Here is a 25,211-nt window from a genome sequence, read left to right on the forward strand (position 1 = left end):
TCCTCCTCCTCTTTATATAACGCCACGCTGACGGGAGGACATTTCCCCGCTCGGATTCTCTCACAGAAGAGGGCATTTCCTTTCCTCGAGCGTCTGGATTACTGCGTACTACGATGGGTTTGACGATCATTGTATTTCTGGCTTTGTTAATGGGGGTAACCGGGAGCCCTAATGTGACGATCAGACCTGAAGCTTCCACAGCGGACGAGGGGTTGTCTCATTCCACCAGTTTCCCTGAGACTTCAGAGGAAATGGAGATTGTTGGACAGGTGAGAAGGAAATGACGCACTGAAACCCGACTACTCCTAGTGAGTAGCTGTGCTCCTTTTTGCAGGTTTTGGTTTCTAATGTGTTTTGGATATTATCACTTGCATTGCACATGTGAGGAATCTGCAGTTAAACTCAGGATGCTGCTTAATTAATGTTTGCCACCAACGTATAATTTGCACAGAAAACAAAACTACACTTTAAAAGAAGGATATTTATCTTTATCTGCACGTATTACTACATCGCAACCATTCTGTACATTGTACAAAAGCCATTACAAGCTCAAGTCGACCCTGAGCTTTCCTCACCAATCACCACCTTAACAATGGACTGCAGAGAGGGGGGGGCCAAACTGGGCTCAATTACAAGTAATAAATACATTATGGGTTTCACAGGGGTCAATTATCAGGGGGGATTTTGTCTTTAACTGCAAAACAAACAGTAAAATGTCACAGTTTTGTTTGGCTCCACTGATTAGAGCCATATTGTCAAGTCTCGCTTGATGCTGGGCAGATAATGTGTCTAAAGACGGGATGGGTGTCAAAAGTCCAACTGAACGAACAGAGAGTTTTCAGTTCTTCCACTTGTTCTTCTTGGCAGGCAGCTGTCCTGTGGCCTCTAAGTATTTGTGGACGAGCTCTTCTTGTGTGGCCGGCAGGCAGGGCTGGTATCTGCTGAAGTCCATGGTGTACTCGCCTTTCCCCTGGATAAACAATGATAGAAGAAGACGTCAGAAATCTCAATACAAACTCCCTGTGTCCTCACACAGCTGCTTAAATCCAGCTGAGGGGAGCAGATCTACACAATGACTCACTAATCTGAGTCTCCTCCTGTCTGGTTCTTCTAAAGCTTGATAACCGATATAATAACAAAACTGTCAGATTGATGTGAAATAATTATGAAGTATTTTCTGACTTTATTTTTTAAAAAGCTTGAACACACAGTTCTCGTTATCCTCTTCACTAAACCATAATCAGAGGCATGTCAGTCTACAAACCAAAGTCAGGTAAAGGCAGACGCAGCACACGTAGGTGATGACACAGGACACACAAACATATTTCATGCCCTCCATAAATTACGATGTGAAACTAACTGTTTCAAAGACATGAAAGTTGAACTCACTTCAGTGGAGGAGCGTAGTTCTGTCGCGTAGCCAAACATGTCGTTCAGTGGAATCTGTTGAGAGAACCAGGCCAAAGTTAATCAGGTACAAACGGTGGGGAAGGATGATAAAGACCGAGGACAGTTGGTGCAATGGAACTGGACAAACTGGACTCACATCGGCGTACAGAGTGAAGTATCCCTCCGCCCCGTCCTGTCCTGTGATGACACCATGACGACGGTTTACACCAGAAATCACTACTCCCTGAAACTCCTGAGGTGCGACTACTTCCACAGACATGATGGGCTCCAGGATGGTCGTGGTGGCTTTCTCCATCGCTGTGGAGACCAGATTGAAAGAACCATTAGAAATCAACCCACGACAATACAGGTGAAGAAAACCACGAAATTAAAAGGTTCAGTGTGTGGGATTTGGTGACATCTAGTGGTGAAGTTGCAGGAGGCAGCTGAGTATCCCTCACCCTCCCCTTCCAAACATGGAAGAACCTGTGGTCACCTTCAGTTGTCATAAACTCAAAAGGTGTTTAGTATTTAAATATAAAGGGTTCCTCCTAGCGTAAAGAAAACAGCAATTCCTGCAATTTAGTTGAAAAACACGAGTGAAAACATCACTAGGTTTTTTTTATATTAAATTTCTGCCAAAAAGATCCCTTTCACCTAAATCTTACCCACTGGACCTTTAAGTATAATGACAACAGTTCTGATCTCAAGAAACCCAAGGCGCACCTTGCTTTACAGCGCCCTCTCCTGCGCGGATGAAGGATATCTCATTGGAGTCGACCATGTGATGAGCTCCGTCCTCGAGGAGGAATCGGACTCCTGAGATCTTGTGGCCGCTCAGGGGTCCCTTCTCACACGCCTCCCTGAAGCCCTGCAGCATGATGGGATGAAATGAGGCAACAATGACAAGAGAAGATGACAAAAAAAGATTTAAAATACAGCTCTGGTTACATAAATTAGTCTTTTCACATATACATAGGTGACTGTGACCACATTAAAATGAGTAAAATGTGCACACACCTTTTCGACGGCGGGCACAAGCTGCTTCGGGACGTTCGTGCCGACGGTCTGGTCGTCAAATTCCAGCTTGGTGAAATGTTCTGGCTCCAGAGGCTCCAGGACCCCGATCACTTTACCGTACTGTCCAGAGCCACCACTCTGCTTCTTATGGGTGAAGTCAAACCTACAGGAAGGGAGATCAAATATCCATTAATTGAAGCTGGGGGACATAATGTGTCACGTGTGAGCCCAGTTATTTGTGTTTGGCAAGATAAAAAAGGAATACAGGTATTAGCCTCTGCCAAGGAGGTTAATGTTTGTGTGTAAGCAAGATAACACAAAAGCTACTTGACAGAAAACCACAAATTATCCAGAGACATTAATAGGAGAAATCAGGCATATTTAAGGGACTGTTGGGCCCTAGGTTTTATTCAGCCAATTGAGGAATCAGCTTTTTTTTGTCATTTTATTTTGAAATTTGGCACTTAATGCATTTGTCTATATAACAACACATAAGAAATGACCTATACTAGAACATAATTTTGTTTTGTAAAGTTAAATGAACAGTGTCTGAAAAACAAATGCATTAAACTCTTGACAAGGAATTTAATTTACATAATTGAATTGCAAAACATTGAAAATGGTTGCTGCAAATCAGACCTATCAATCCATTAGGCTCAAAACATTGAGCATCAGAGCTGTATTCTCCTGCATTGCTGCAGATTCTGTAAAGCAGGCAATATATAAGAAATGAGCTCTGCCTCTTTAAACAGGGGCCGTCCCCATAGATATCTCGTGTCCAGGAAGTAGGAAGTAATCCTTCCTGTAGCAGGACGAGCAGCTGACTCAGAAAAAGGAACACATCAAACTTTCCACCTGACAAATAACTGTCAGGGAGCCTCAGCCCTTCTGTTACAGGCAAGATCAGACGCTCCATTTTTTACTCTTCCCACTTCTGAGCTGCTCAACTCTTCACCATCTACGTTAGTTTCTTTTCCACTTAGATGGATGTTCTCCTTCTGTCTGAGGCGTTTCTTATGTAAACACATACAGCTCCACCCGGCTGAGGGTCAAAGTCTGTCCCTGCTCGACACCAGCTACTCTTCTCTTCATTATTTCTTCTCTCTTTGTCCACGACAGCAAAACGTGTCGGCGACGGAGGAGGCTTTTGAGGATGTGATGGCGACTGGCGAGCTGAACCCCAATCACTACCCTGCTCAGCGGGCAGCCAAGGCGGTCCAACACTACCTGAACACCCTGTACGGCTCGCCATACAGGGTGATCTTCCTGAACAGGGTCCACAGCGGATACGCAGAGGTCAGATGAACTTTACAATGAAATTATGAGCACAACTTTATTCTAATCAGCATGTAAACTGATCTAAATACAAAATAAAACTGAATTCCAAGTTCTGATTGTGGTTATCTTCTCTTTCAGGATGTGGCAGACTCTGGAAGAAAGTATAAGCTGGAGATCACAGTGCAGGACCACATCAGCAATGTAAGTTTGACTTATTTAGCTTTAATCACATTTTGAGACATTGATCATCATGAATTTAGATAAAGCCCAGCGTTTATAGTTGGTCTTAATTAATATTAATCTGTCCGAAGAAATCGGATCATCTAGATTATATCGAATATTAGGTTTAGCACTACACAAAACAAGTCCCAGCTGGGGAGACATTAATATACATATATATAAATGTTTATATTTTGTGCTTTCCTTTCTAAGTTCTGTACACATCTGCATTTTATCTGGACCCCGGATCTGAATAATATGTCATCTTCAAATAGATTTCATAAATAAGCCCTTTTAATTTTTGATAATTTGAGAGCGACACTGCTCCTTGATCATGAGCCACACCCATTGATGAGAAATTGTCTGGATCAGATCATTAAAAACACTTGACCAGCCAGTGTGAGCTTTACTTTAGTGCTTATTTGGGTTTGGGTGTCTGTTATTGCATTCAAACTGATTTCTTAAATAAGGTTAGACATTAAATCTATGTTTAGCTGCCTGCATTTAACCTCAGCATTCTAAGAGCTACAAGTCCTGCATTCACATTGTGCTACTGGTAATCTACTGTATTTTGTAAGGTGGAGTTAATGTTTTGTGGTCACTGTTGTGATATGTGGCTTTGGAGGGATCAGGTACGACCAGTTTGGACAATATTTATCAAACTGACAGAAAGGAGAACATTCAGTGAAACGAGGATCAGTGTGGTGCAACGCTGACTCACTGGTTGCCATGGTAACATCTGGACCACACCCTTTGCTCTGTGCACTCTTCTCTGCTTCTTTCTTATCAAACCGGATTCTTTTTTTTTTACTAATCCAGAAAACAGAGAAATGCAAGGCAGAGGTTTTGTTTCCGGGGGGAGAGCAGCAGCGCCCCCCGCAGGTCCAGGCCTCATTGGAGGAGCTCCCTACAACCGACACTAAAGCAGAAGAGGAGGCCTTGTTCCAAAAATACAAGACGAACCAAGGTCTGCTGTCAGAACATTTACCAGGTGAGGACAATAAAACCAACTCTGCGTAATGCTGCTACTGTTCAACACACAAACACAGTGACTCCAACAAGTCAATCAACTGTCTGAAGCTGCATCTTTAGGGTTTAAACTCAGTGTTCCTGTTTAACTATTTTAACCCAACGCCTGTTGCAGACAGCCACGGTCACGTCGACCCGGACATGGAGCCGTTCATGCACCTCGGCAGCGCGGCCTCCAGCTTCATCATGCTGAATGAATCCACTGAAAACACACTGTACAACGTGGCTCAGGTGGCCAACGTCACACAGCTGGTAGGTGGAACGCTACATCCATAAAGAGGGTTTATTGTTGTTTTTTGATCAAAGCATTTTACAACAGTAATAGAGACAGGATTTTTCACAATGTTTCTGTTAAACTTGTTATTTCACATATCAAATATAATTATCCCTAACCCCTTCAATTGTGCAGCTCCGCCAACCAATTCAGTTTCAGTCTACAGACATTGTTTTCCACAACTCGTCTCATAATATATGTAACTGTTAACTCCATCAGGTGCATCACAGGTGCCACATTTCACCTGTAATGTCTGTTTTTGTCTCCCGCAGAAAACTGAGAACGACCAGCTGAAGTTTGACTATTACGTACTGCTGCATGATATGATCTCCCAGGTATCGTACAACTATTCTCATCATGAGCAAATATTTAAATCTATTAATTTATCTACATACAGACAATTATTTATCTAAGCAAATAATCGAAAACATTGATACATAACTTAACTGATAATTTGCTTCTAAGAATAATCTTTTAATGAAGCAGCCAATTTCAGCATTAAAAAGCATCTTGCATGAATTTCATCTTCAACCTCATTGACTTCAGAAGAAGATCAACACTGAGCCTCGTGTTAAACTGCTATTATGTGAAAATCTGTCTCATTATCTGGTGTCTGTTGTTTGTAGGAGATCATTCACTGGAAGCTGCTGTTCACCTGGTCTCCTCAAGAGGGAGTTAAAGTGCTGCAGATGGAGAAGCTTCCTCACAGTCATCACAATGAAACCCCCCAGAACAACAACAACTAACCTGCCGACAGTCGTCACACTCCCACCAGGGAAAACTCAGTTTATTTCAGGGGTCACAAATGATGACATGATATCCTTCCATTGTTCTGTACTTTTGGTTGTTTCTATTTTGTCTAAAATAAACTGTTTATAAATGATATTGCTCTGTTTCCGGCTGTGTACAAAGTCCTTTTCAATCTGGAAAGACTCGTTCATATTTAGAATATAGAGACCAGAAGCACATCACTATCAACAGTAGTTTACCTAAATCCAGCAGAGGGCGCTCACCATCAGCTTGACCTGTAGCCTGCTTTCTTGCCCCCTAGAATTCCCGGACTGCGGTGGTATGCCTCCGCCAACCAGTGCAGTTTCTGTGCACATATTTCTACATAGTTTTTTGACAACTGAAACATAAACACTATCTTTGAGTCCAAGTGACAACTGATCTAAAGTTGAAGAAATTCCATCAAGCAGTCTTGAAATATCACAGTCAAGAGGCTAAATAGGCTTTATTGAAGCCACCCTGACCTTTGACCACTGAAATCTAATCAATTTATCAGTGAGTCAAAGTGATTTGTACCAGAAGTCCTAATTTGTCACATTTACAGTAACATGAGGTCACTGTGACCTTGAAATTCGACCTCCAGGCACCAAAATCTAATCAGTTCTTCTTTAAGTCCAAGTGAAAGTTTGTACCGAATTTGAAGACATTCCCTCAAGCTGATCTTAATATATCACGTTCAAGATATCCTATACTCACAGTGACCTTTGACGACCAATAGTTTCACAATGAATATTTCCCTCAGGCTCTTGAAATTCCGCGTTCACTTGAATGGGACAGACGGACAACCCGGAAACCAATGTGTGTGTATTGGGAGATCAGGACTTACGGTACAGCACCGGTGATTGTCTCTCTGAAAGCCACTTTGGGTTTCCCCATCACACAGGGACAGTTGTATTCCCTCTCCATCCTCTGAAACAACAAACCAAGACAAAGCCACAGAGAAATGCAAGTTAGATATAATAGAGTTACAGAATTTTTTTTTATTCCAGCATAAGAAAAACAGCTCTTTAAATGTTCTGTCAGATTTCTCTGAGGTTTGTTCATTTAAGCTCAGTAACACTTGATTTTAGTAGCAGGAGTCAAAATAATTCAGACTTGACATTTATTTTACTACATGGACACAGACAATGGAAAAAAACTCTCATAGGAAGGTTTAAAACCAGCAGAGTTGAGTTTTTTAACAGACTAAATACCTCCAGTGTCTGTGGGACTATGAACAACAGTGTGGATGACCTGCACCCACAAAGCATGACTGAGTTACCCTGACATTATTTAACAGTGCATCATTAAGCTCAACCCTGTCTGACCCAGTACCTGCGAGTAGATTTCCAGATGCAGCTCGCCCATTCCTGAGATGATGGTTTCCTTGCTCTCGGTGTCATAATGAACTCTGAAGGTCGGATCCTCTCTGGTGAACCGGTTGATGCCTTTGGAGAACTTGTCCAGGTCGTTCTGTGCGGATAGGAGAGAGAAAAGAGTCGTTGATGCTACTTTGACTTTAGTTTTAGATATTTGCAGAAAATATGGATGAAGGTTTTTTTTTTACCTTGACTGCTGGCTTTATCGACATGGAAATGACAGGCTCTGGGATGTGAATGGACTCCTGTGGGACAAAACAATGATCACAAGAACCTGTTTATATCACTGAGAAAAGACAGAATATCCAGACCCAAGCTCTTTAGCCTTTCACCCATCTTTTGTTCGGTGAACACATTAAAGCTTCTCACCATTGAGAGGTTAGCGCTGGTCCTGGATGTGAACGTGTCTCCACTGGCACAGTCGATCCCAAACAGGGCACAAATATCTCCTGCATACACTTCATCCACATCCTTCAGCAGCCGGGATAGAAAGAGAAGAAGGGAAATAAAAAAGGACAAGGGTTTAATTTCAGGGCTGATGCCTTCATGTGATGTCATAATAAACTGAGGAATTAGAAAATTCACTAAACACGACCTAAAGTCAGAGCAACTCAGGAAGTTAGCAAACATTTGGGTTCACAATTTGCTGACATCACTTATTACCCAATAAACATAACCAGCTGTGAGCAATGTTTAGGTTTACGTATGTTTCTTTGATAAGCAGGCATATATTTTAATAATAATAATAATAAACTTAACAATAAATAACATACAATATAAATAAAAACATGTTGGTAAAAACATGTAAAAATGTGATTCACACAAGAGAACAGACTTTAAGACACCTAACACGCTAAAATGAAAGGAAAGAAAATGCATAAAAACTGAAAAGAAAGAAAGTGATACAAATGATAAAAGCACAGGAGTGTGGCCAAGTGCAAGATCTATAACTGCTGTAGCCAAGATGTTTTATGTTTTCTTTTAAAGACGTTTACTGAAATAGCTTATCTATAGATATCTAGCAACAGTTTGTTCCACAACTTTGGAGCGTAGTCCACAAAAGCTGAATCTTCTTTCTGCTGTTGTTGGGAACCTCTAATAGACTTACTGCAGATGATCTCAGTGTTCTACAGGGGACATAGTTAACTAGAGAGTAAGTTTTAAGTTATTTATACATCAGCTTCCATACGTTAACTTCAAAGCACACAAAAGTCAGATAAACGACTTCACAACTCAATCAACGTCTTACAGTATATCTAATAAATATATAAACAATTAAAATATCTTGTTGATATTTCATGTCTTGAAGCGTGATGGAAATGTGGTTGATATCTTCACACTTGACAGGAAGTGAAAAGAGGAACCAAACTGTTTTGACGTTTCATGTTTTGATGCCATTTCACTTTTAAAAAACCACAGAGGGAAAACTGTGTCCACTGACGTCCACCGGTTTAACCTCACCTCCATCTGGTCGGCGTGGAGACGCACGAGCCGCTGCACTCTGACCCTTTTGCTGGTGCGTGTGTTGTAGATGTACTCTCCTTTCTTCAGACAGCCCTGGTACACCCGCACATACGTCAGCTGACCAAACCTTCCAGCCTGTTGTTGAGAGAAACCAGAGGAAACAACAAAGCATGAGCCAACCAGACGTTCCTGCTGAGAAAAGAAACTGCAGAAATGAAGAAGTTATCAAGAGGACGTGAGACAGAACATGTCTCTCACCTCCAGTTTGAAGGCCAGGCCAACGTAAGGTTTTACATCGTCTCTTGACGGGTCCATTTGAAGCTTGGCTGTTTCATTAGTATCTCTGACATGATGAAAAACACACTGGTCAAAATTAAATCTGATTTCATTTCATCCACTATTACTATTTAAACAGATACTTTAAACAAATGGACGTCCCCACTCACTCGTCATTGAGGATAGCATAGTTTTTGACCTCAGTGGGGTTGGGCAGGTAATCCAGCACCGCGTCCAGCAGAGGCTGAACCCCCTTGTTCTTCAGCGCCGTGCCCACCAGCACCGGGGAGAAGAGACGCTGCACCGTGGCTCTGCGGATTGCAGCCTGCGAGACAAAACACAGGGACAAAACACTGAGAACAGTTGTACTATGCTTTCAATGTTTTATTTGTATTCTTCAGTCAAACACAGAGAGTTCTTGTCCCAGTTTGTAATTCATAGTATTCTGAATGATTTTCAAAGCTTTAGTTTGTTCATTTTTCCAATCTCTTGTTTTGAACACAAATTGATTAAAGTTAGATTTAAAGGATGTCTCATTGTATTATTATATTTTAATAGTAACACAAGCAACGTGACTTGGTCCACCACTCTGATGCAGATGGAAATAGCAGATTGAATTTTCTCTAGCGCCACTTGCGGATTGTTTAAGTGTTTAAGGGTTTAAAGTGAAAAAATCTCTACATAGTTTTTACATTTGTGCCACAGGTTGTAAATTTCCTGCTGCTTTTGTTTCCTCTCTTTATCTGTAAGAAATTATTCATCCATCCAGCGTGAACGCAATGCATTATGGTAGATATTTGAAGATTATAGACCATCAGTTGTTATATAGTGTGTAGCAATTCACACTAAACATTCACACAGCACTACAAAATGTCCAACTGACTTTACAGTGGACTATATAATGAGAAGCGATTGATTTTAAAAGCAAACAAGATTCAGACCGAGACTCTGAATCTTGTTTGCTTGTAAAGTCCGGACATAAAAAAAATTCCAACTAAGATGAATCAACTATACGTCAAAGGTTTTAAATGCTCTGGAAAGACACAAACCTTCAATTCGTCATTGGTGGGAATTTGTTCCTCCAAAAACATCTCTCCCAAGACTTCGTCAGAGTTGGCCACACACTCCACCAGTTCCTGCCTCCGGTCTGTGGCCTCGGCACGAAACTCCACAGGGATCTCATCATAGCGGATATTTTGACTGCAGGGAGGAAGACAGAGTTTTAGCTGGTTTCATAATTCTCTAGAACAAGAGCAAGTCTGTCTTCTAACGCTCTCATTCATGGTAATAAACGATTCTAGCTGTTGGTAAACAGAAAAATTGAATTATGTTGAGAGAGAAACATATTTCTTCGTGAAAAAAGGAACCGGTGGAGAATCTCTTACCCAAATGGTCCTTCAAAGTACATGCTCCGCTCCTGTACCAGGTCGATGATGCCGCGCATGTTTCCCTCCAGGCCAATGGGGATGCTCACAAAGGCTGCGTTTTGGCTCAGTTTAGATCTGAGGAAAAATATTTAAAAAAATTTGGAAACCACAGTTGGATGTGTCCGTGTCAAGTTTATTTATGGCATTTGTGGAATTTTTGAGAAATCACATTGATTTTCAGTCTGATCTGGGATCTTTGCTGCAATATCATGATATGGGATCTTTTTTGATGACTTTATAAATTTAAAAAAACCTCTGACTGTATCTCCTGAATGTGCGCAACAACAACGTAGCTCATGATTAGAGCCATGCTACTTACTTAATGTTAATACTGTTACACTATCGCCCTGATCTGTGTCAAACTGATGTGTAACAGGCGTGTTTGTGTAACCAAGCATCCAGCTCGGTCTCATGTTCTACCTCAGCTGCTGCAGGGCTCGGTAGGGGTTGGCACCGGATCGGTCCAGCTTGTTGATGAAGGTGAGGAAGGGCACGCTGTAGCGTTTCATCTGTCTGTTCACGGTCAAGGTCTGGCACTGGACGCCTCCCACGGCGCACAGAACCAGCACGGCCCCGTCCAGCACGCGCAGCGCTCGCTCCACTTCAATGGTAAAGTCCACGTGGCCTGGGCGACACAAAGCGCACGTTGACATTTAGACATCCAGGAAAGTAAACACAACCGAGTGAGACCTTTGAGTTGTGTACTAAAGCCTATTTGTCTCTTCGACAACATACTTTGATCACAAGCATGGAGAGGACTTATATTTCCTTATGTTACTACATTAAAGTAACTTCTTCTGCTCTTTTTTAACATTCTGTAGCATTTTGGAACTTCTTTGAGGAAATCTTTATCACCACTAAACATTACAAAGACAAAAAAACTGAAGAGAATTGGGGGCAGTCTCCGCAGCACGTTTATACTCAGCATTTAACTGGGTAATAAGTGGATTTAACAGCCACTGCACAGTCATTACAGTGTAGAAATGATTTTCCCTCACGACACGGTTGACTTCGGCACTGACCATCCAGAAACGACATGAGAATCAACCTTTACTTTGTTTTGCATAACATTTTCTAGCTTCCTCTTTATTATCTAATACAATTCAGTGGAAAATCTGACTTCTTAAAGTCACATTATACCATTTATAGCTATTCAATTTTTAAATAAGTACATTTTAAAGTGAATATCGTAAACAATATTTAAATATATTAAATAAAAAGGTATTTTTCTGCTAATGTACTATTAACATTTGTGAAACCTCTTTTGTTTTCATTGGCAATGAAAGAGATTTTAAACGTCTTAACCAAAGTAAAGTCATCATCATGGTCGTCTTACATTGGGCTTGGAGGCTTTGAATTTGTATCAGAGAGCCTGCATCACAAACTGAGGGCATTTGGATTTACGGACATTTACCAGGCAGGAAGAGTCTAAAAAAAAAAAAATATTGTCAAATTGCATTGTGGGAAATGCAGTATCCAGTTGTCTGGAGCTTGCACCTTACTATGGAACAAAAGTTATGATATCACTACCTCTGCTGTGTCATGATTCACGGTTTGTGTTTCAACAGAGTTTGTTTGTCTATTATTTGGAAGAATTACACAAAAACTAAAGGACAGATTTGTATGAAACTTGGTGGAAGGATGTGAACACAGTAAAATATAGGTGTGGATCCAGCATCAGGGGGTTGATTCAGGAGTTTTCTCCCCACTTTCGTTAACATTGTGAAACGGGGCCTTGACATTTTCATTGATTTCTCAGAGAGTAAATCTTGGAACTTGATGACAAAAAATATTTGACATGTTTAGGGGACTGATATTTACTATTGTGAGAAGTTAAATGCAGATCCATATAAAAACATAGATCCAGTGAATTCACCTAATGTTTCATACGGGGACTGTTAGGCCTTGGTTGAGGTAAACGCTGGAGTGTTATTCTGGTTGTGTGTAAAACCTTAATTAATAACTGATATCTTCATCTGTCAGATGATTGTAGTAGAGTAAAAGGTGCAGTATTTCCTCCTGGAATGTAGTAGAATAGAATAATAAAGATGGAGTACAATAGAAATACTTAGGTTAGGTTTAGATATATCTAAAATACAGTCACAGTAATCGAGTAAATGTCCTTAATAAAATTAAACCGCTGATCAACAGGGATACAGAGTTCATTTCTGTCCCACTAGGCCTCAGGTGGGGGTGGGGTGTCAAACTCCTGTACCTGGTGTGTCAATGATGTTGATGTTGTGGTTCTTCCACATGCTGAATGTAGCAGCTGACTGGATGGTGATGCCCCTCTGTCTCTCCAGCTCCATGGAGTCCATGGTGGCTCCAACGCCGTCCTTCCCCTTCACCTGCAGAGAGAACAGACGACGGGTCGGTACTGCACATTGTGACCCGTTCACCTGGATACATAATGCCTCCACGGGACATGTATGGACCCGGCGCTCACCTCGTGAATCTCCGCTATCCTGCCCGTGTAGAAGAGCACTCGCTCGGTCAGGGTGGTCTTCCCCGAGTCGATGTGAGCGGAGATGCCGATGTTGCGGATCATCTCGTTGGGGACACCGGAGGAGCATGACCGACAGCTGTTGATGAGCACCTGGAGGAACCACACAGAGAGAGAGAGAGAGACAGGGGGGGGGGGGGGGGGGGGGGGGGGGTCAATACTCGACCCACTCCACAGATCTGGACTCAGCTCGGTTCAAATCCAGTTCTACCTTCTTGACAGTGACGCCTCCTGGGAACAAAAGATGCGTTTTGGCCAAACACAGACCCGCTTTTAAAAGTCTCATTGTGACAACAGCTCGGTCGGACCCAGGGTGGTCTTATTCCTCCTTCAGCTCGACCCCGAGATCCCACAGCCCCTACAAGCCGGTGAATGTCACGCTGAAACACTGATGGCCGCTTGTGCAACGCTACTTCCGCGTCTACGGCAACTACGACCTGCCAAAAAGTACAAATGTGCGCTTTAATATTAATAATGAAACGTCGCCACCTTCGAAAAAATAAAACACAAGTAATCAATCAAATGTTCAGTTTGACATATTTTAAAATATAAATATACAAACACGATCTAAAATGATTAAAAAGCCAAATAGGAACATGCTGCTTTCGAATGCTGTCATGCTCTGTCCACGTGTGGCAAAGGTTCATCCAGATAGCTACAACAGTATTCAGGGATTTAAGAGAAACCTTCTTACTTTTAAACAACTTTCAGATTTTTATTTTCGTCTGTGTGTCTTTTTGTGTGTGCATTTTTTCAACTTTTAACTAATTGTGTTACCTGGATGTGGGCTGATACCAGACTGCAGGACTTGACAGCTCCCCAAAAGTGAAGCCAACTGTTCTTGATCGCCCCCCAATGACTTGCTGCAGTATCGGTCAAAAGAGTTCCATGAGCAACAATTAGGTGATTCTTAGTTACAGATTTGCACGTTCACAAGTTAAGACAAGTTTAAAAACACTTCAATGGTGCAACTCGATGTAACAAATCACTGGGAGACTTTGAATTCATGGAGATGATAGCTGGTGGTTTTTAGTCAAAGTGTGAAACTAGTTATACATCTTCAACTTCACATTTTGTTTGATTGTCAGCTGGGATGTTCACTTATCATCATGTTAATCCTCAGTCAGTTCAGCTCAAGGTGACGGTTAAAATGACTGTGACTCTGCCATGCTCTGTTCGACATGCATTATTTCCTCTTTCATGTCAACCATGCTTGTACAACAGAACTGCACACACCCACACACAAGCACACACACTACACACATACAAACACACACACTAGCCACAGACACATCCCCCACACAGCCTGACAGTTAAAAAACCTCCACATCCCTGTCAGCCGCTCACAGCTGCTTCACATGCACCAGAGCAGCAGCTCAACTTCTGTCTGGTAAGTTCCTCACTAAATTATTCCTTTCCAGTTAATTAATTAATTGATCATAACCTGAAATTAGAGCCAGGTAATATTTGATCAATCCTATAATTAAGTCTAGTAAAAGTAGCAATGTCGGACTAATACAAATACTCCAAGGACCAAATGTTAAGGATTGTATTGGGGTTGACGTTTTTGTTAATGAAGGATTAATTTACGGGAATACTCACTAGAGAGAGAATGTACCTTTTTACGATTATATACGATATATATTATACGTGTATTTATGTTTGACACTTTTTATTTAAGTTTGTCAGATGTGGAGGTTCTGAGGTTGAGCTTGTTTGTTGGGTGTATGGAGTAAGGTCCTAAATTAGTTGTTGTTTCAATATGGTTGTGGGTTTATTTTTTATGTCGGTAGTACATATTGAGGATTCTAAATAAAATCGTTAAAACATCACAAGTTAAAGTACTGCTTTCATAATAAGTAAAAGACGGAGTATTAGCACCAAAATTGATCAAAAGTACTCATTAGTGACACAATGAAAACGCATTTACTGTTAATAATACCATTTTTATGTTTTGTAAAGTTTTGGCTGATTGAGGTGGATCAAGTTTGAACTGTAAATATACTGTTGAGTAGATTACAGTTAAAATATTCATATATTTACACCTGCTCTTGGGTTTTGGATGAAAAATCGCAAACTTCAAACATCTGTCATATAAAGCGAACTGAAGTCAAAAGTTCAACTCCTCGATCACAAATGTGTGCGTGGAGTGATACAAAGTAACCAAAGGGAGGTCAGACATTGAGTCAGTATGTGTGATTATTTCTGTGTGTGGCACATGATGAGCTGTTGTTTTCCATTGTTATCCTTCCTGTCTCGTTTCCTTTTTGTGAGAGTTCCGTCCTCACAGCAGTGAGCAGGGTGACTGCAGCCCTGTCACAGTAAAAGACTCTGAATAACACAAAGCGACTCACTGGTCTAATGTAGAATACTTAGAATATTCAGAGTTTTTCTAGGATACCGTACTGCGTTTCTGAAATGTGTCTTTGATGGGAGCTGTTATTTTGCAGCATATATTTCACTATTAATTAGGACCAAACATAGATGTTGAATCCTACATACTGTCTTTATTGGCTGTGTTTTTACAAGAGTTTAAAGTAACGATTATTTTCAATTGAGTGCTTTAGCACTGAGTAGTTTAGCACGATCAAAATTTTCTTCAGCCCTTGAAATGTCTTTCATTTGTTTGACCAACAGTCTAAAAAGCCCAAAATATTTGATTTAGTGTTTTGCTTGAAAAATGACTTAAAACAATTTACAGAAAGTAGTTGACATTTAAATAACTATTGATCCAGTAGTTTAGTGATATGATCAGGCGATTATTTCTCCACCCACAAAAGAAAATTACTTCTTATACTAAAGGGCAATCTAATACTAAATTATTATTATTATTGTTATCATATTGGGTTTTAAGACTGTATTTCCAATAAAACAAGAAACTTGAAGCCACCACTTGAAATCTGAGGACTTTTACTTCCCCCCCATTCTCTGTCATCTTCTTCACCCAAAATGTATCATTTAACTGAAAAAATAAGTTGTAAAAGATAAACTTATAATGAAAATAATCCTGTTCAAATCGGCTGAAAATGGGCTTGAGTCAACAATTCTTCTACAGTTTCATAACAACATGCAGATCCTTAGTTTCAAACATATTACATTTTATATTTAATGAAACCAAACAACATTTCACATTCTGTATATCTACACTGGTGTCTACATGAAATTACTATAGTGATAGAATAGTCTTGGCTTGGACAGGGGTGCAGTGTCCACACACAGGGGGCAGTATCCACACACAGGGGGCAGTATCACCCTGAATAACACTAATGAAACTGAGTCTTATCTCCCTGAAACTGTGAATCTCTTATTTCCCTGTAATCTTTAAGTCGTTCCTCGCGTCATGTTTTCCTCCGAGTAAACTTTCAGGGTCAGTTCAGGTGACTTGATCCTCACGTGATTTCAGAGCCGATAACTCACAGATACATTTAAACTGTGTAGCCATACAAACAATGAGGACAGTCAGTGTGAATAATGGAGTTTACGGTAAAGGAGTGGTCTGATTGCATTGTTATAACAGGGAGTTGAAGTGTTTACTAAATGATTCATGCTTTTCTCACAGATATTAACTCCTCTTACATGGAGAGAACGGATCATGTTGCGATTCCACAGAGGAAAATGGATTATATGACTAATGGCTGACTGCTCTGTGAGAGACTCGTTGGTTTCAAACATTTTCAAAATCCACTGGTGAAGGTGTGTCTGTAGTTACTACTACGGCATGCGGGATGGGCCAAACGCGCTCGGATCTCTCGCGCAGCAGCAGCAGCGGCGGCGGCGCCACCTCCGGAGCCAAGCGGGAAGCGGGCGAGACAAGCCAGCGAATCCGTGTCCGCACGTCCAGGAGCGGGGAGAAGCGACGCGGGCACCGGTCGAAAAGGAATCCGATGAAAAATAAAGTGCTGTCGTGTCTGGGAAGGAGAAAGCGAGACCAGACGGAGGCGGCGTTCGGTTGCGGAAACGGAGCCGAGGCAGCGACGCGCAGCGATCACAGGGTGGGAAAGTTGCCGAGGGACGAGGTCGTGTCGGCGGGTGGGGAGCACCGAGCGGCCCCGGGTAGTATCGAGGCACCGTCCGGCCTCGATGAGAAAGCCCGACGCGTCGTGAGCGGGGAGCGGGCAGCGGCGGGCTCGTCCGATGCGTCAGACCCGGAGAGGCGGCCCGGTGAAGACAGCAGTGCGGGCGGAGAGGTTCAGAAATCCGTGCGGGAGGACAATGCCTCGGATCCCCCGGCGAGGGCCATGGAAGATCAGCCACTGGGGGGGAACCACCACGGTCGTTTTGTGTCTGGGGCTCGGGTATTGACGGAGACGAGTGGGACCGCAGCCCCGCCGCTCACCTCTGACCTGGGCACTCTGTTTGGCTTTCCCCCGGATCCACCTTTGGATCTTGGACTTTCGCTCACGGAGGCTAAAATGACTAAAGCCGACCGTAGCCCCGTGTCGTGTCCGCCCACAGCGGCCGGCGACCAGAACAACTGCTGTGTGGTGAGAAGCGAGACCCCCACGGACTCGGATCAGGGCCCCCTCACCCCCCCAGGAGGCCCCAGTTTCCAGGGAACCATACCGACATTCATCATAACCAGGGACCCCAGTCCGGCCCGCTCCCAGGGGGGTCCCCCGGCCCTGCTGAGTTTCTCCACGGAGCTCAGCTCGAGTCTCGAGCCTCACGCCGACGCCGAGTCCCCCTGCTCGGACAGCGGCTGCGGGGGTTCCCCCGCCCTGATGCGATCCCCGAGGAAGCTGTCCAACTCGTCCTCCCTGTGCCTGTCCTCCGCGTCATCCTTCGAGGAGTCCGAGGACGACTTCACCGGCAGCGACATCGAGTCCAGCCTGTCTCCGGCCCGGTCTATGAACAGCCCGGACGATGGGACAGTGGTGAGTGTCTCCTCCACATGTCTTTATCACACTTCATTAGTAACAGTCACAAGCAGCCTCACTAAAAAGTCATACACTGATCTCACTGCCTTGAATATTACATGTGAATATTGTAATTGAGTGATCGTCATTCCTCTCCTGAAGTTACTAACACCAACTTTACTTCACTATCCTTACATCTTGTTGGCTTCGATGTGTCTTCAGATCCATAGACAGATAAAGAGTTTTAGGGACTATATATGCCTACGATTAAGTAGGCATATATCAAAAATATCAATGATTCCTAAGATGTTGTTATCAAACAACCAATTGCAGCAATCAAGTTCTCTCCTTAGTCCTCCCCCACTTCTCAGAGGACACATGCAGGTCAACACTTGCATCCTGTCCCAGCTTTAGCCCCAGGTGCAGGTCACCAGGCAGGTCACTGTTGCACAAAGGCATTTCCAGATTTACTTCAGACAAAATGATGTTGCACCACAACCCTCACATCAGTCAGTGAATACACAGACGTCACATCATTGGTCAAGTCACCTAGAGGAAGTGCGTTCGGCAACTTTGTCATAGGTATATTTTCAGATTCCCAATATATTTTAGAATATAGGGCATATATGTCCCTTTTACGTTTTAAGATCTTTAAGCACAATTTCAGTTACCATCTAACAGTAGATGTTAACGAGTGAAATATCTTCTGTTGTGTGCCTTAGCGTCTGTAGGTGTCTCGGGCTTTTAATCACAAGACACCCTCTTCTAGTGCAGGCCCACCACAGGTTGATCAGACCTGGGTGCATGTCTCTAACATCCTGGGGCCCAGTTGGGATCTTTCCTCCTGATCCAGAGCCATTGGCTGAACTGTTCTGCAGTATGTGTGTGTGTGTGTGTGTGTGTGATGCTTCTTTTATGGTCCTGTTCAGGGCTTGCCCGTTGATCCCCAGATCTTTGAGCAACCTGATGCTGGATGTTGTAATGAAACCCCTGCAGCCCACCTCCACAGGGCAAACCATTGCTTTCCAGCCACGTTGCTCAGCCTCAAATGCCATGTCTGCAGCCTCTTCCTCTCATCCGCTTCATCATCATCATACTGTGAATTATGGCCGAAGCGCAGGGTGTTGGACCACGAGTATCAGGTCTGGTCTCAGGGTGCTGGTGACATTATGTGATAGGACTGTAAGCGCCTGGCCCACGCCCGTGATGATGGCAGTGAAGTGCAAACTCATAAACATGCCTGAATTTTTTCATAGAGATCCACAAATTATTCTCCATGAAATCAATGAAAGCATTTAATAGACAGTTTATCACGCAGTGTTAAAGAAAGTAGAGGATCCAGATCCACACCGAAATGAAAAGAGTCCTCCTCTGATCCAAGTCGCATCTCTTCACCAACCTCCGTGCTAGTTTTTGCGTAATCCTGCTCACTCAACAGACAAACAAAACATACGCTGAAGATAACACAACCTCCATGGTGGAAGTAATCCGGTTTATCACTCGGCTTGTGTCTCATGTGGTTTTGGTGGACGTCTGTTTAATTTAAATTACATTTTAACCAAAGCTGAACAATGAGTTTTGAGATAATTTGTCCAAAAAATTGTTCAAAGCCTTGACTCACACGCCCTGATAAATGGAGCATGACTGTCACAAATTGAAACCAAACTGGAAGAAACTGGCTCAGCTCCGATGGCTCACCATCACAAGGCTCTGATAAGCTCAGCCGTCTGTCTGACTGTCCCACCACCTCTCTAAATGCATGTCTGTGTGATTTGTCATCCCACGACATGGCTGCTACCTCAGCACTGTACAGCTAATTCACAATTAAGCTGCAGAAATGCTATCAGAGCGATCTAGTTTAGTTTACTGCCCCAGTCAGAGGTTGAAGGTTTTCTTCTCCTCGGGGCACGAGGTGCAGTTTAAAGTTTCCATGTAGGAAGTCGCCGATGACTCAGAAAGCTTTGATGCACTGTGACTAGAAATGCTTGGAATGAGACGAGGCCTTACAGCACAGTGTGTCCTCTGGAGACCGCCCCACCTCTCGTCTCCACAGGGTGGGAATCCTGAATGTCCAGGTTCTGTTTGGGCCTGAAGATGTTCAGCTTCATATTCCCACTGTGCTGCACTAATCCTAGAATCTGGGCAGGGACTGTACTCACGCAAATCGTTTAATGATCTAGCCCCAGTCATTTTTCCACAGAAGACGTTCCACCCTCGCCTGGTGATTTACATCTTTTTCTCCAGAGGCAAAGACAAAAGACATGTCACAGAGAAACACACTTAACTCTCTGACAGCTGCTCCGAGCTCTGCCGTCTCTATGATCACGTCGAGGTGAGGCCGAGGCCACTGAGCCACGGCTGATATCGGATCTGTTGCGGTTGGTCGTCTTTTAAAGCGAGTGTATCAAAGTGAAACATCCAACGTCAACGTTTCAGTTTCTCAGAGGTATCGCATATCTACAAGATCAGGCTGGCACAATCCTAACTGCCACAACACACAGCACAAGAAACCACAAAAGAGAGAGGAACACACACTTTATTTCGCCATCTGCATATTGTGTTGGCTTTGTAAGTGTATATAACACATAAGCGATCGTTAAAAAATGCGCGGTTAGAGCCAAAATGTGTCCGTACAACAGTTTAAAACACAAATATATTCTGTGAACATTAATATGCAATAGAGGAGCAGCAGATCCCTACTTTGGAGGAGCTGGAACCAGAGCATATTTGGAGTTTTAGCTTCAAAGAGCAGTAACAATTTACTAATTAATTATCAAAACCGCTGCTTAATATTTTCCTTTCAGTTTAATCAGCTAATACAAGCACTGCACAGCTTGTGATAGGTCATTGATATGAAATAGGTGTGGGTGTTGGTCTTCCTATTTGAGTAATATCATTTCCTTTTTCCACTTCTGTAATGTTGGATCTTTTCTTTATTGCAGCTGTTGAAAATTCACTATGAAGCTTTGGGAAAACTTATGTCGTGTACACATTTTTCCACATGGCAGCCTCAATTGATCCGGCTCCCAGTGTCGGTAATGCTAATCTGGATCAGCAGGTCCTGGGTCAGTGTAATTTCCTGGCTCTTACAGCGACCGCCAGGAAATGAGCAACCTGAGGAGTTGCACTCGAGCTGTTGCAACTGACATGATGACGGTCGACTGTGGCTTCTGATAAGAGCCGCTTTTTTAATGGGCACGTCGTGTCCCTTTCAGAGTTGTGTAAGAGCTCTGTTGTCAGTTTTACAGTAATTAATCGAAGGAGGGTGTGTGTGTGTGCGTGTGTGTGTGTGTGCTTGTATGTGTGTGTGGGCCATGCTGTCAGCTCCCAACCAAACCAGTTACATTTTGTACGCTCGGTGACGTGAGCAGATACTTGCTCACACATGCATGCTCAGGCACTCAAACGCAGCGATGCCTTTTTGCATTCAGAGTCGAGTGTGTGTCATGGAAAATTGGGCTGAAAGTAGAACCGGTTGCTAGGTGACGTCTTTGCCATATATGGTACTTTTTTTCTCTCTCTCTCTTCGTCTTGCTCTCTCATTCTCACACACAGTATCTACTCTGTCCCTGACATTTGACTTTTATTAGATGCAAATTCCTTAGGACGTCTAGCCGGCCAAACAATGCACATATTATTTATATCTAATCTGCAGATTACTTCAGTCAAACTTTCTACCCCCCCCCCCCCCCCCCCACTCAGCCTTGTACAAAAGATGAATATTTTCCCCTGAGACATCATGAGACAAGGGGCGGAACAGAAAACAAGAGGAAAATCAAGGTGAGCTGGCAGATGAGGTGGACTGAATGGAAGAGAGGCAGACGAAAACACACTGAGTTTGAACACGCAGCCTACACGTGAAGATTGTTGTTTATACACACTTATTCAAATGAGCCACAATTGCAGACATGTTTTCCATTGTACTCGTTGTTCAAATTCCCACACAAAATCCATGATATAAAGTCAATTAGGAAAACAAATACACTCTATATACTTTTGAATCCCTTTCTATTTTATACACTTTCGATCTGATATTTACAATCTACTGTCTTTTTCTACAATAAAAATCAATATCACCCAAACACAAGTAGGAAACTATTGTCAACACACAGCAGCTCCCTCTTCATTTGCTTTACAAATGAGGACGCAGGGGGAAATATTCAAATGCTTTAAAGCAAAGGTACGAGTAGAAAAGACTCCGTTACAAACAGGAACAATTTATTCAGATCATCACTTAACTAAAAACATACGGAAGAGTCATCATTACTCACCCGTGCATCAATGTGTAAGCAGCAAACAAAGCTAAGAACAAGGGCGATTTAGCGAAGTCTGACCGATTTATTGAAGCTTGTCACAATATGTTGGTATTGGCTTTTATGTTTGCTGGCTGATAGAACAATTTCAGAAAGGTTTTTACCCCCTAATATTGGTTTTGACATGGTCCTGAAAAAATCCTTATCTGTATAGCTGTTGCTTTTAGATTCACGATTGACTGGCTTTCTTATTATAATACACAACTGGTCTGCAGCCCAATGTAGTTGAATTGTTCGTTCTGCTGTGAGATACAACAAACACTTACTTGATTATGAAAGTTGCTGACTAGCTTGAATAATCAACCAATTGTTTCAGCACTAAAATATAGAACATAAATACACATTCAAGTACCAATACAACCAGTAGTATAGTAACACCATTCAAAATGACAAAAGGTGTCTTTTATCTGAATCTGTTGTTTTTTAAAGTGCCACCTTGTGAATGTTCAGTGGACCTCCACAGCTGATCTGCTTGAACTGAAGTGAGAGGAAAGGGATGTGGTTTAATATCAACTGCTTTTGAGGAAAGAGCTCTGACACTACCTGAAAACACCCTTCATGTATATGTAGTCACTCCTGTAGCAGATGATAGTCGTCTGACAGGTTCTGCTTACACACACACACACACACACACACACACACACACACACACACACACACACACACACACACACACACACACACACACACACACACACACACACATATCTCTGCTTGTACGTTACGTACTACTTAGGAATTCGTCATGCAGGCAGAAGGAGATGTGGCACTGGGAGCGTTTATGGGAAGGCCTGTTGTCCCAACCCTACCCCCATGCTGCCAGTCCCTCATGATGAATCTCAGCTCATTGTGGGGATCAGGATACACCCTGTGGGGATCAGGGTAGAAGAGACAGGAAGGAGAGGACAAAGGTTGAACAGAGGCGAAAAGGAAGACGCCTCCTGTGCCCTTGGGGTGAATAGGTGAATAGGTGAATGGTTTAAGGGAGGAAGTAAAAGGAAAGGGAAATAGTTGAAGCAGGCAGATGTTGAAAGAGAGAGAGATGACAGCTTCAGGTCTGTAGGTACATAGATATGCTTGATTGAGAAAGTGTTACGGGAGGAGGGACAGGATGTCGAAACAGGACAAAAATTGAATTGACAAAAAGAGGCTGCAGAGATGGAGAAGGGTTCAGTTTGACAGGCGAGGATTACTAACCAGGCAACACAAGGCCTTAGTTTACAAAAGAGCTTTGCAGAGCGACTGGCTGACGCCGAACAACAGGAATAAGGCAGCACCTTAGCCAGGAGCTCAGTTAGATAGATGAGGATGAAGGATCTGGGCCGGACAGGGAGGCACACGTCCCCGGGGGTGCTCGTCTTGGGAGACCCTGCTCGGATGATGCGGAGTGTTTTGTTCTGGCTGCGTTCTGGCTTCGTCTCCAGGGCGGTGAGCGCCGGTGTGAGCGCCTGCCTCCTCACACACTGTTACTCTGTCGGCCAGGTAAGAAACAGAAAACGGAAAAGTTACCCAGAGCAGAATTTAAATTCAGCTCAAACCCCAGAGAGTCCATTGTAGCTGCCAACACATGATCTGAAGGTGGATTACGTCAGATACAGTTGACAGATTTTATTATTGTGTATATCTGTGTGTGTAAGTGTGTGTGTATTTGTATTTGTGCATGCTTGTGTGTATGGAGTGAGTTTCTGAACGTTTCTCATTTCAGAGGGCTGTTAAAGGGTGAAGACTTGGTTTAGTTGCGATGCTTAAGGTTGTATAATGAGACAGGAGTGTGAGTGTGTGAGTGTGTGTCTTCATGATGATTCTGGGAAACATTCCAGGCATTCCGACCTCAACATCAAGGAGAGGTCTGAAAGCAACAGGCAGGATGGGAGTGTGATGACAGGAAAGAGAAAGGAAATGAAAGATTGAGAGAACGTGGTGATGAACAAAGAGTCGAGTCCCATTTGAATGACGGCATGTCAAAATAAAAGCAACAGTGGCAAGGAAATAACTTTAGGATGGCATTTATCAATGTCAGGTTAAGGAAACAAAGAGTGATTGAACAAAGCTCTGTGCTATGTGGTGGACACGGTGAAGGTTGGACTTAGTGGGGACGAGACAGCTCCTTCTGTTTAAACTGAAAGAACAATCACATTACATTAGTAGCATTAGGGGCATTAGCTCTGTAACATTAGACATTTGACCCCACAGCAGCAACACATTAACCTGTCAGCTTGAAGCAATTAGAGGGAAAGCCTGATGGGTGGTAGATAAAAGAAGAGGAAGAAAGAAGAGAGGCAGCAGATTTGGGTGTCTGCTGCACCTCCCTCTCCTATCTCCCCCCCATCCCCCTTGGCTTTCATCTGTCACGGAGGGCTTCTTTAGACAAGGACAGGTGCTGCTAGCATTAGTTAGATTAAAAGATACGACAGTATGGTCTAATGGGTAAACAGGGTTACATATGTTATTTCAAATGATCGGTTATTAGAGCCTAACGTGCTGATTTTACTCTGGGGCTGGCAGGAAAACTGGAGAATGTCTAGAGCAGCTGACTTGGACTGATCTGTCTGAAAGCTGCTTCAAAATGAATAAAAGCAAAAGATACTCAGGTTACTATTGTTGATGCTCGAGAAAGCAGCAGATTGGATCACTGGGAAACTGAGTTTGAGATGTTTTAGCTAAAAAAATCAAATAGATTATTTCTGATGATAGACATACAGGTCTAACATTTCTTATTCTTTTGAAAGGACCAAATGTGAACATGTTTACCAGTGCCCCCTCGTTCTCTCTTAAACACTCCTGTGTTTTGCTGTGTTGTGTTGTGAACCTTACATAACAGGTTCATAAATATCCCTGACAGCAGCACTTTGGAGGGCGGCGTTTTACTGTACTGACCGGGTGGAGCGGCTGCAGCTTGTTGTGATTTACAGGGGTTAAGATTGGAGGGGAGGTTTGTTAAAGCGGATAAGTAGAGCGATGGGATTTCTGCTTCGGCTTACAGAATATTTCAGCATCCCAAAAGTTTAACCAACAA

At 42.9% G+C, this 25,211-nt stretch overlaps 3 protein-coding genes and 1 long non-coding RNA gene across 5 annotated transcripts in view; 3 read left to right on the plus strand and 1 right to left on the minus strand.

Annotated features, from left to right (window-relative positions):
- On the plus strand, window positions 1–6,092 carry lxn (latexin). Of its 2 annotated transcripts, none has more exons than XM_053422733.1 (7): window positions 1–269; window positions 3,529–3,705; window positions 3,826–3,888; window positions 4,726–4,897; window positions 5,051–5,187; window positions 5,482–5,544; window positions 5,836–6,092. In XM_053422733.1, the coding sequence occupies exons 1-7, from the start codon at window positions 114–116 to the stop codon at window positions 5,953–5,955; spliced, it is 888 nt and encodes a 295-aa protein (XP_053278708.1). In that variant the 5' UTR covers window positions 1–113; the 3' UTR covers window positions 5,956–6,092. The 2 variants fall into 2 exon arrangements, with proteins under 2 accessions (XP_053278708.1, XP_053278709.1); XM_053422734.1 differs by lacking the exon at window positions 1–269 and adding an exon at window positions 3,148–3,306.
- gfm1 (G elongation factor, mitochondrial 1) lies at window positions 42–20,726 on the minus strand. Its single transcript, XM_053422723.1, has 20 exons — window positions 20,583–20,726; window positions 13,804–13,889; window positions 13,238–13,463; window positions 12,970–13,119; window positions 12,739–12,871; window positions 10,944–11,148; window positions 10,482–10,598; window positions 10,146–10,296; window positions 9,267–9,421; window positions 9,079–9,163; window positions 8,818–8,955; window positions 7,726–7,827; window positions 7,545–7,601; window positions 7,313–7,450; window positions 6,825–6,907; window positions 2,410–2,572; window positions 2,116–2,260; window positions 1,547–1,707; window positions 1,390–1,443; window positions 42–970 (listed from the first exon to the last, which is right to left on the minus strand). The coding sequence occupies exons 3-20, from the start codon at window positions 13,310–13,312 to the stop codon at window positions 839–841; spliced, it is 2,244 nt and encodes a 747-aa protein (XP_053278698.1). The 5' UTR covers window positions 13,313–13,463; window positions 13,804–13,889; window positions 20,583–20,726; the 3' UTR covers window positions 42–838.
- On the plus strand, window positions 13,180–16,695 carry LOC128440130 (uncharacterized). The gene is made up of 2 exons (XR_008338478.1): window positions 13,180–14,416; window positions 16,586–16,695. It is a non-coding gene; the product is annotated as an uncharacterized LOC128440130 (long non-coding RNA).
- Window positions 16,739–25,211, plus strand: part of itpkcb (inositol-trisphosphate 3-kinase Cb) — a 14,638-nt gene continuing 6,165 nt past the window's right edge. Inside the window, exon 1 of the mRNA XM_053422725.1 lies at window positions 16,739–17,900. Coding sequence (XP_053278700.1) covers window positions 16,752–17,900 — 1,149 coding nt within the window. The 5' untranslated portion in view covers window positions 16,739–16,751. The remainder of the gene's footprint in view (window positions 17,901–25,211) is intronic.

Source organism: Pleuronectes platessa, chromosome 5, assembly GCF_947347685.1.
Source record: "Pleuronectes platessa chromosome 5, fPlePla1.1, whole genome shotgun sequence".
NCBI lineage: Eukaryota > Metazoa > Chordata > Actinopteri > Pleuronectiformes > Pleuronectidae > Pleuronectes > Pleuronectes platessa.

What these genes read in the sequence shown, in the direction of transcription:
- lxn (XM_053422733.1), top strand. Translation starts at nt 114, where the DNA reads ATGGGTTTGACGATCATTGTATTTCTGGCTTTGTTAATGGGGGTAACC. An exon ending in TGCAGGACCACATCAGCAAT is followed by an intron (nt 3,889 to 4,725) that starts GTAAGTTTGACT and finishes TTACTAATCCAG; the next exon opens with AAAACAGAGAAATGCAAGGC. An exon ending in TGCATGATATGATCTCCCAG is followed by an intron (nt 5,545 to 5,835) that starts GTATCGTACAAC and finishes TGTTGTTTGTAG; the next exon opens with GAGATCATTCACTGGAAGCT.
- gfm1 (XM_053422723.1), bottom strand. Translation starts at nt 13,312, where the DNA reads ATGAGACTTTTAAAAGCGGGTCTGTGTTTGGCCAAAACGCATCTTTTG. An exon ending in CCACCAATGACGAATTGAAG is followed by an intron (nt 9,422 to 10,145) that starts GTTTGTGTCTTT and finishes TTTGTCTCGCAG; the next exon opens with GCTGCAATCCGCAGAGCCAC. An exon ending in ATCTGGAAATCTACTCGCAG is followed by an intron (nt 6,908 to 7,312) that starts GTACTGGGTCAG and finishes TTGTTGTTTCAG; the next exon opens with AGGATGGAGAGGGAATACAA.